At 32.5% G+C, this 10,654-nt stretch overlaps 1 protein-coding gene across 1 annotated transcript; it reads right to left on the bottom strand.

Moving 5' to 3' along the window:
• Positions 1-1,940: 1,940 nt before the first annotated feature.
• On the bottom strand, positions 1,941-4,162 carry LOC109237716 (cyclin-D3-2-like). The gene is made up of 4 exons (XM_019404071.1): positions 3,332-4,162; positions 3,049-3,250; positions 2,749-2,879; positions 1,941-2,580 (listed from the first exon to the last, which is right to left on the bottom strand). Exons 1-4 carry the CDS (start codon positions 3,842-3,844, stop codon positions 2,299-2,301), a joined length of 1,128 nt encoding a protein of 375 aa, XP_019259616.1. The 5' UTR covers positions 3,845-4,162; the 3' UTR covers positions 1,941-2,298.
• Positions 4,163-10,654: the final 6,492 nt, after the last annotated feature.

Raw genomic sequence — 10,654 nt, forward strand, 5'->3', positions numbered from 1 at the left:
TACTACAACTAAAATTAAAATTTTTTTTGTAATTTTTAAATTTCTGTTTTTTCGTTTTTCTGCCACCCCCACCCCCCGCACAATTTTTTTTTTGTAATTTCAAATTTCAATTTTTTCGTTTTTCTGCATACACCCCCCCCCCCCTCTCCCGGATTTTTTTTATATATATATTTTCTGTTTTAGTTTTTTCATCTTTAGATTTACAGGTTCGAAATTTTACAAGTTCCAAAGTTATGAGTTCTGAGGTTTATGTGTTTGGAAGTTTACGAGTTTAGAAATTATAAAGTTTATGGGTTCGAAATTTTGCGGTTTCGAAAGTTTCGCGGTTCGAAAATTTATGAAATTTGTAGGTTCGAAGGTTGTTGGTTCTAAAGTTTATGGCTTCATGTTTATTGTATCTAAATTATTTATAAATACTCTTGAGAAGTTATTTTCCTTAATTTGCGTACCAAACACCGGAAAATGAATAAAATTACTACTTATTTTCCAAAAAAATATTTTCTTGGAAAATATTTTCCACGGAGAACATTTTCCGTTATACCAAACACACCCTTAATCTACATTTGTTCTCCGTTATACCAAACACACCCTTAATCTACATCTTTTTCATTACTACTAGTAGTATTACTTTTTGGAAATGGAAGTCAACTTGTGGATAGTTAATGAATGGTTTAAGAGAAGTATTTTATGAAAGAGTTTAACTCTTTAACTTTAAAGTAACATTTTATAAACATTTTTTGAAAGAGTTAGTCCATATACCTTAAATTGCATGATCTATCTTAAGAATAATCAATCTCTTTATCATTCCTCTTCTATTTCAATAGTGTACACCAATGAAATTGACATGCAATTGTAACTAACTCTTCAAATCATGCTAGAAAGTTTAAAATAGAATTACGCGAAAAATAGAGTGACAATCTATTATAATCATATAAATTACTAGAATATTGTGAAAATCTTCACTTGTCAATTGCTTTTTATGTTCTTATTACCTTTAGAACAAGGTGAGAAGATACCCTAACTAGTTAAAAATTGCCCAAATCGAGTAAAAAGCTTCACTACAATTCACTATATAAGGTACACCACTTAAATCGTTTGGCAATTATATTCCTATCTATAATCTTATGAGTGTAACAAATATTCATCATAGTGTAAAAAAAAAATTTACATTATCATTCAAGATTACAAATCTCATTTTTTATGGTGTTACATGTTACCAAATAGTGTAAAAAGTTTTTCGCAATGTAGATTGTAGTTATCCTCTACGTCGACATTTTCCTAGCATTTCAATATCTAAACTCCCGTTTGGCCATTTATTTTGAAAACTTTTTTCAAAACTTTTTTGAAGACATTGTACAAAACATATGATCAATTTTTTCAATTTTTTTTCAAGTTCCCTAAATCTGTTTTAAGGCAGTTTTTTGGTGAAATTCTTTCTTCCACCTACAAAACTTCAATTTATTTTTCAAATAAAATGCATGTCCAAATACAACTTCAACTTCCAAAAACTATTTTTCAACAACTCTTTTTTAAGCTATCGTTTGGACATAGATTTAGTTGAAACTTGAAAAAATAATTTTTGAAGTAGTTTTGAAAAATAATTTTTGGAAGTTGAAGTTACGTCTGGACATGCATTTTATTTGAAAAAATTTGAAGCTTTGTGAGTGGGAGAACAAGTTTCACCCAAAATCTACCCTAAACTAGATTTTGGAAACTTGAAAAATAATTTCAGAAATTTTTCAAAAATAGATCATTAATCTATGAACAAACAATATTTTCAAAAAATATTGTCAAAATGTATGGCCAAACGGGGCCTAAGTTTCAACTTAAACTATGTTCAACGCTGGGCTAATTATCCACATGTTCGAAGAGAAACTTCAAGCAAATATGAGTATATAGAAGGATATTAAAGGGGAGAAGGGGGAGGGGGAGTTGAGGAATTTAACATAATGTTCAAGAATTTATGATTATAGTAAATATATAAAATATGTCCATCAAAAGTATGCATGCATGAAAAGGACCTAAGAGAGGGTTGATATGAATAGAGAAAAAACAAATAGTGCAGATTTTCTGTCTTTTCTCCTCTCTCTATCTCTGCTTTCCAGTAGTAGTAGACTACACTCCTGCAACAAAAAGCCAGTCCTCTTCTTCTGCTATCTGCAACCACCGGCTAAGCTCTTCTTTTCTTTTTTTCCATTTTCATGTAATTCTTGAAAATGACATAAAAGGTAAATACTTCTGAATATCAATAAATATTACTCCCCACCATAGTTGGTAATAAGAAAAAGAAGAGATAAATTAGGTGATTGATTTTAAATGAGGACTACCAACAGCTTCCACAAAAACTCTGCTAATTGAAGATGCCAATTTCATTTGCTGTTCTTGTACTCTGCTTTTCTTGAAAACAGGAAAATATGAAGATGTTGACTCCAAATCCCACGAATCATTTGAACTTTCTGAGCTGTAAATTGGATCAATTACACCACTTGGGCTATGACTTGGATTCTCATATTTGCGTTTGTGTGAAATGGGCTTAGAACACACTTCTGATATGAGTTCAAAGCAATTATTCACTTTCTCCTGTGTACAGTAAATGGTTGCAGTTAATTCTCTGGAATATACTCATACTATAACATTTAATGGCTGTTTTAAATTTTCACCATGTGGGGTTGTAAAATATGAAAGAATAAAAAGAACAAAAAACAGTAATAATCAAGAAAATGGCAAAAACAAATTAATAAAACTAACCTTGTTAATTTTGACAACCCCAAGAAGTTGATTTTGGTAGTCAACAGAATTACAAGGCTCAACTTGATGAATAACGTGAAGCATAATTGCAGTGGCCAATACAGACGGCATATAACGTACGAATCTACAATCTGTATTATTAGGGCAAAGATGTCAAATAATCAAAAGGAGTTTCTTCTGTTACTTTTCTTTTTTACTTGTTATCATCGAAAAATCTAATCTTTAGTCAAAACAAGATTCCATAACAGTAACTCAAAAAAGAACAAAAAGAAAAAAAACTGATATGAGTTCAATAATTACCAGTCATAACAGAGAGGAGAAGATTTTCACATCTTCTAAGAAATTCCCAGTGAATATTATTTTTTAGCCCAAGCCTCCTTATAATATGATCAAGAAATGAAAGTGGTGTCACTGGATTCATCCTCCATTTTAGTGAAGACAACACTAAAAGCTCCATTCTTTGAATAGTTTTTGCCTCAAACACATATTTAGCATCCTCCACCTATAAAAAAACATGTTTTATAAAATAAAAATTTCAAGAATTTGGTAAAATAAAAAAAGTTAGAAAAAAAAAGGTTATTACTTGGAAGTCCAAAAGAAGAGGAACTTGAGTTTCTTCAACTTTAGCAGCTAAAGAAAGACAAGTAACAGCAGCAAGTTGAATCATCCAAGGTTTATCTTTCTGATAATGAAGACTAGTCAAAATCCTGTCAAAGTAATTAATGGCTAAAATGGCAGTCAAAGCAGAGAAACCATAATAACCATTCACTTTTAAAATCCATTCCACAGCATCTACACGAGCTGAACAGAGTAAAGGGTCATCTTGAAAACTGTTAAACCAACAATGGGTTTCTTTTTCTTTAGAGAAAAGTGAAAGAAGCTCTTCATCTTCCCAAAATAAATCTTGTTCCAACAAAAGCAAAGGTAATAAAGAATTAGGCTTTGTTGTTGTTGTTGTTACTTCTGAAGAGAGCGGTGTAATAATAGTCTCATCATCTAATAAATCTCCCCATTTTTCTTCTTCTTCTTCACAGTAAAGAGCATCTAAAAGAAAAGATTGAGATAGTTCTTGTTGCTCATTTTGTTCTATTGCCATCTTCTAGTAAGAAAGGAGTAGAAGAAGAGATGTATATAAATCTCTTTTTCTCATTATACAAAACAAAGCTTTTTCACCATACTCATTTTCTTATCTCTCTATTTTGTCTGATTGTGTGTTGTGGGAGGTGTGAAGAAGAGAGAAAAGCTATAGGAAGAGTACTACACAGAGACTCGTTTATCAAAAACAGAAAGAAAAAAGAAAGAAAGAAAGATAAAGGAAGAGAGAAAAAGAAAGAGATTTTATCAGAGTGGATGTCACGCTTGTCCTTTCTTTATATGTAGTAATAGGAGTATGTATTTTGATTTGAGGTTAGGACTGAAAGGAGGAGATTTCGATGATTTTTGTTTGGGGGCTTTGGGTTTTTACTTTCTCCACTTTCTTGGTATTGGAATGGTAAAAATAAAATAGTAATTCTAGTAGCATTGTAGGATATGTATAAAGATACAAAATAGAAGGGGATATATATACGTACTTTATATACAATGTAGTAGTAGTATGTTCAATGTTGCAGAAAATGGGGGGAAAAGGCACACACACCAAGCCGGATCTTCTCATGACAGAATTTGAAAAGGCACAGCTCATCTTATATAAGAGATGTAATTAATTACGAAATTAAATTTGAGATGAGTTTAGTCCATGTTTGATTGGGATGAAATTACAGTATAGTTAATTTCGAGATTGTAGTATTATCTTTATCCCTATGAGAGGATGGATAACAATCTCGAAATAACTAATCATGGGATAGTTAATCATGGATTACTTATATTTGAGATGAGTTTATCCAACATTTGGTTGGGATAAAATTGTGGTATAATTAATCCCGAAATTAGTTATCCTGGAATTGTAGTGTTATTTTTATCCCAATAGAAGGATGTGATAACAATCCCGAAATAATTAACTCTGGGATAATTCTTTTCCCAACAAAACGACCCCTAATAGATTTGGTTACCTAGATTAGAATACTAGTTCGGTAGTTTAGATTTGAGATTGCATTTATCCATCCTTTAGATAAATATTATACCAAGCTATTGATTTTATCTATCACGGATGAAAGATGACATTATAGTCATGGTTATAATCCTAGGACAAATCCTAAGATAATATTGTTTTGAACCAAACGTCCCTTATAGACTTAGAAAATATTTATTAATAACATTTTGATGTTTATATTAAATAATAGTATTTATTTATGATAATTAATAATTTAAGGTAAAAATATCTTAAAGATACATATAATATATTCTCTCAATTCAACCTTTTTTTTCCTCTTAAGATGATGTCAATTGAGTATATACCATTTAAAGGAAGCAGCCCCTTACTCTCATAATTTATTCTACTTACATTGATGTGATTCCCCAGTTGGGTGAAGATCAATTCCTTAACCTCATTTCCAATAAGAAGAAAAATGATGAAAGTATAAATCATGTTATGCCAATAGACCTCAAATAAACAAGATAACAAAGTTTAACACGCGTGACATATATATTATCACTTTTAGCCTGCGTCATAAACTACTTATATTTGGTAGTCAAAAAAGTATATTAAACTTGTATAAATTTTTTATATAACATACATAATGTATATATATACAAAAATATATATTTTTTATACTTTTTTTCGACTATTATTTTTACAGCGGCTATACAATATCATTTTACCTATGATAGTATGTGTATTTATCTCCATGATAGCATATATATTTCTTTTTTTAACCATATTGACCCATTCAAGCGTAGGATATGCCATTGTTGGGAACTGGGATTGTTAATTTTGGCTAAATTAGAAATACTTCAGTATTACATTCTCATGAAAATACTTTTGAGTTGTTTTATGCACCATGTTTCACTTTTACTTGTTTACTATAGACTTTGCACACCCCTTAAGAACTTATAAATGAAATGCATAATTTATCATGATACCCATATTAATTGATGCATATTTTTAATGTATTTGAGAAAATAATTTAAAATGAGCAATTAATACCGTGGGTATAACAGGAAAAAAGAAATTATGTTCTCTTGATATGCTAAAAAGTGACAATTAAAAGTGAAAATCTATTTGTAAAATATTGGACACGTAAAAATAAACCGAACGAGTAGTAGGTTTAAGTTATATACACCATTAATGTGAGAAATTTTTACACTATTCCGTATTCGTTATAGCAAGCAACCTATCCTATTTTAAAGATTACAAATTTTAGAAATTAAGTAGAAATATCCTTTTGCATGCCTTAAAAGTTTCGTATACACATTGTATATAAGTTATACTCTTTTTGTATTATATGTAGATAGATACTCCATGAAACATGGAATACACATAGATAAGGAGGATTTAACTCTAGTATAGGAAGCTGAAAAGTCGAAAATAGGGGAATAGTGTTGGGAAAAGAGGGATTTTTGATTGATTTTAAATTTTTAAGTGTTTTGTGTACTTTGTAGAGTTAATAGAGGCAATAGGCAAAAGAGTAGCTTCCAAAGCTGCCGTTAGGGTGTCTCGTTTTTCCCCAATAATCACATCTTTCTAAATTAATTAAGACAATATACATTTAGTACTTCAACAAATAATTGCATTATAATTTACTTGAGTACTTTTATACATTTAGAAAAGGAAAATAAGGTTCAATGCAAAGCAATAATTACCAGGGAAATTGTAATTGTAATTGTACAAACAAGAATTAAATAAAATAAGCTAAAATAAATAAATAATGTGTTTCTTCCTAGTTCAAAAGTCATAAATGATTTCGTCTTTGGCAGGGCAGTACTCTTGTCTTTTTGACGTACTCTCTGCAGCATTTGTTGGGTTAGAACTTTTTATGTTAGCATCAACAAAAACATAGTACTACTACTAGTAAATAATACTCTAGTATAATTAATGAAGTAAAACATTGGTAAAAGCAACCGGCAGAAATTAGCAATCTCTAACACATACCATATTCGAGGGAGGTGTTCTGATTGATGAGACGCGAGACGATGTTAATGAGAGGCTCGAGGTATGGAGGCAAGTCCTGGAGTCCAAAAATTTCAAGTTGAGTAGGATTAAGACGAAATATCTAAAATGTAAGTTTAGCGGCGTGACGGGGAAAGCGGACGTAGAAGTGAGGCTCGACTCACAAGTCATCCCCAATAGAGAAAGTTTCAAGTATATAGGGTTGATTATCCAAGGGATGGGGAGATCGACGAGGATGTCACACACCTATTGGGGTGGGGTGGATAAAATGACGGTTAGCGTCTGGAGTCATGTGTGACAAGAATGTGCCACCGAAACTTAATGTTAAGTTTTGTAAAATGGTGGTTAGACTGGCCATGTTGTATGACTCTGAGTGTTGGCCAATCAAGAATTCGCATATTATCCAGAAGAAGTAAACGAAATGAGAATGTTGAGATGGATGTGCGGACACACCAGACTGGATAAGATTAGGAATGAAGATATTCGGGAGAGGGTGCACGTTGCTCCCATGGACGACAAGATGCAAGAGGCGAGGTTTAGATGGTTCGGGCACGTGCGGAGGAGAAGCCTAGATGCCCCGGTTTGGAAGTGTGAGCGGTTGGCTTTGGCAGATACGAGAAAAGGTAAAGGCGGGCTAAGAAGTATTGGAGCGAGGTGATCAGATAGAATATGGCGGGGCTTCAGATTTCCGAGGACATAGCTCTTGATAGGAAGGTGTAAAGGTCGAGCAATAGGGTTATAGGCTAGGGGGTAGTCGAGCGTTTTTCTTCTTTGTACCGACTAGTCTATAGAGTTTTGTCTAGGATTGCTAGCGGTTTATATTGTGTTCACACTATTTTTTTCATTTTGCATAGTATTGTGTTATTGACCTTCCACTTTTTGATGTCTCTTACGATGCTGATATTATTTTTCTGGTTTCTTGTATTGTTACGGATCTATTCTTTAGTTCTTTTCTGATATTATTGTCTTTTCTGTTGAGCCGAGGATCTCCCAGAAACAGCACCTCTACTCCTCCGGAGTAAGGGTAAAGTCTGTGTACACTCTATTCTCCCCGGATCCTACTAATAAAATTTTACTGGGTTGTTGTCGTTGTAACACTGCCGGGAGAACAATAATGAAATTACATTTTCTTGTACTTCTTTTTATAGGGTCGACTTTCTTAGCTCTAACCATTGCAACTATTGCACAGAAATTTTTAATGGTTAAAGAATGGATTAGGGGCTATTAGTTAAATGCATTTGCAATTAAGAGAACAGAGAGAGTAGGATAATGGGGTCATTTCTTGAGGTAATGGCCAGCCTAAACCAACTAAGAAAGTAAAAAAGAGAGAGACAGGGTTAGTTATACAGCTGTTTTATAGTGTTAATTAAGGTTATAATGTCATCATTAAGTTTTAGATGAAACAGTAGTAATGCCTGGCAATCACTAACATCTCAACACAAAAAAGACCCATCTCATTGCATCATTATTTTTCAAAAGTCAAAATAGGTCCCTTTTTTTGGGGGTTTGTTGCTTCATTTCACTCCAAAATACCGTACCAAATTGCCTGTGCCAAATTCATTCCATCATTTCTTTTACCTTCCAAATCTCTATAGTTCCCTGTTGAACCTGATTTATCATCCTGACTTACCAATGAGTAATTTAGTCACTAAGAGTTTAATTGTTTTACCAAAAAAGAGCTTAACCTTTTCTTAAAACGAATTAATGAGAAAATGGGGAGGTGAATCCTAGTTAAATATAATAAATCCTAGATCCGAGACAGGGGTATGTCTGTGATATGGGACCGTGTTCAAGAGCAATAAATATCGTATATATGTTCAATGATTGTCAATGAATGTAGTAATAGAAGCATGCAATAAGTGTAGATAATGACAATAAATGTAATAAGGAGGAATTTATAACCCAAATGTTAGATGACTTGGGTGATTCTTCTTCCTGACAGCAATGTGGAATAATGGAAGTAAGGATGGATAAGAAATCTTTGGATCTTGTAGACAAAAAATGAACAAGACAAGCTTTTGTATATTCTCTCTAGTCAACCCTTTACAATGTGCTCTTAAAAGTGAAGAAGATCCCCTCTTGTTCTTTATCTCTTCCTATTTATAAGGGATATTCCCAAGAAACCCTAAAAAGTACAACATAAAGAATATCCAATGGAATATTCCTTATGTCTATTACTAAACCTATCCTACCGTTGCTTCCTTGCTTCCTTTATTTGATCTCGGCAATAACCCCTCTTAAGACGAGTACTCCTCGCCATTGCGCCGTGGTCGGCTCTGTCCTCGACCATGTTTATTTGCAGTTATCAAGCCGCCCAAATTTAGATCAATACATTAATTTCGATACATTGTCAGGACGTGAATACTTACACAATTAATATATTTATTAACAAATTACATGTAAATCTTTACGATAAATCACATACTGTAATAGGTTAAATTATATTGATCCTAAAACGCATGTCAAATCTTTCGATTTTGTTTCTTTTCCACCGGCTTATATGCACTCAAGTAGATTTAGCACACGCTAATATGATCTTTTGAATTTCATCTATTACAAAACAATCGTCATACCTCTTTGATCCATTTAGTACCATTCTCAAGACACTAACCCAATCCGAGCCATTAATAATTAGAGGAATTGAGGATACAAAACGCTTGATGGTATTACTTGTTGTACTAATATTTACTTTGGTAATTCGATTTCTTGATGCATCTGCCATGTTATCAAATGTAGCTCTAATGTATGTTTTCTAGGCCATGTCAAAATGGATTCTCATTAATTCATCTCTCAGCAAGTAAAAACTGAAGGAAATAACAACGAAACTCACGAGCACACATGAGAATTTGACAAAAGTCAGAAGGAGATACGCTTTTTACTAACTACGAAAAATAGTAAGCACCATCTGAGGTTGACTACTCGAGACTTTTGAATCCAAATATATATTGGTGTAATGGGACACTAACTTGAAAGGGCAATGATAGTGGAACACCGAAAGCCATCTCAGCACTTTATACAGTGAAATGTTGAATCTCTACTGCCAGAGGAGAAAGACTTTAGATTTAGGGGTCGTTTGGTTGAAAAGATAGGGATAACAAATTCGGATCAAATGCGATATTATTTTATTTGATATTTAATTATGATTATTAATTAGTACGAAAAATCATTTTAAATTAAAATGTAGAAGGCAAGATAACTAATCCTAGAAGATATCGCAAACCATGAGATATTTTTGTCTATCTCTTCCTGGTAACCAAACGACCAATTGGTTTAACATAGCCAATTGATAGTGGTTTAACATACTCAAAACGACCATTTGATTTTTCTGGTTCATATGTCTATTCATCGGATTATTGCAAATTTCAACATGATTTGACACGACTATCATCATCATAAACATGATGCACCATTGTTCTGAGAAAGAGAACATGCAGGCATCCCGAACTTATAGCATGCTTGGTCAAGCTTCTCCAAAATTTTTTTTTGTAAGGTTGAAGTGTTTAGCCAAACTTTTAGAAGAAGAAAAAAAAAGTGCTTTTGAATAGAAGCAAAAAAAAGTACGTTTATCTCCAAAAGCACTTTTGAGAAAAATACACTTAAGAACCACTTTTTTACAGTTAGGCCAAACATTAATTGCTACTCAGAAGTGCTTTTCAAATTAATTAGTCACACACAAACTGCTTCGCACCAAAAGTACTTTTGAGAAAAGCACTTTGACATCTCAAAATAAGCTAATTTTAGGAGATTGACCGAACATGCTATTATTTGGAATGTTGTTTCTATTTTCCCCCAAAGTTGATATTTCGCATATATGTGTGATGCGCCCTTCTTAATAGAGTGCTAGTTGAAGCAAACAGAAAC

This window comes from Nicotiana attenuata, unplaced genomic scaffold (genome assembly GCF_001879085.1).
Source record: "Nicotiana attenuata strain UT unplaced genomic scaffold, NIATTr2, whole genome shotgun sequence".
Classification (NCBI taxonomy): Eukaryota; Viridiplantae; Streptophyta; class Magnoliopsida; order Solanales; family Solanaceae; genus Nicotiana; species Nicotiana attenuata.

Coding starts and splice junctions, on each gene's coding strand:
- LOC109237716 (XM_019404071.1), bottom strand. CDS start 3,844: ATGGCAATAGAACAAAATGAGCAACAAGAACTATCTCAATCTTTTCTT. Junction 3,251..3,331: donor CTCTTCTTTTGGACTTCCAA/GTAATAACCTTT, acceptor GTTTTTTTATAG/GTGGAGGATGCTAAATATGT. Junction 2,880..3,048: donor TCTCCTCTCTGTTATGACTG/GTAATTATTGAA, acceptor CTAATAATACAG/ATTGTAGATTCGTACGTTAT.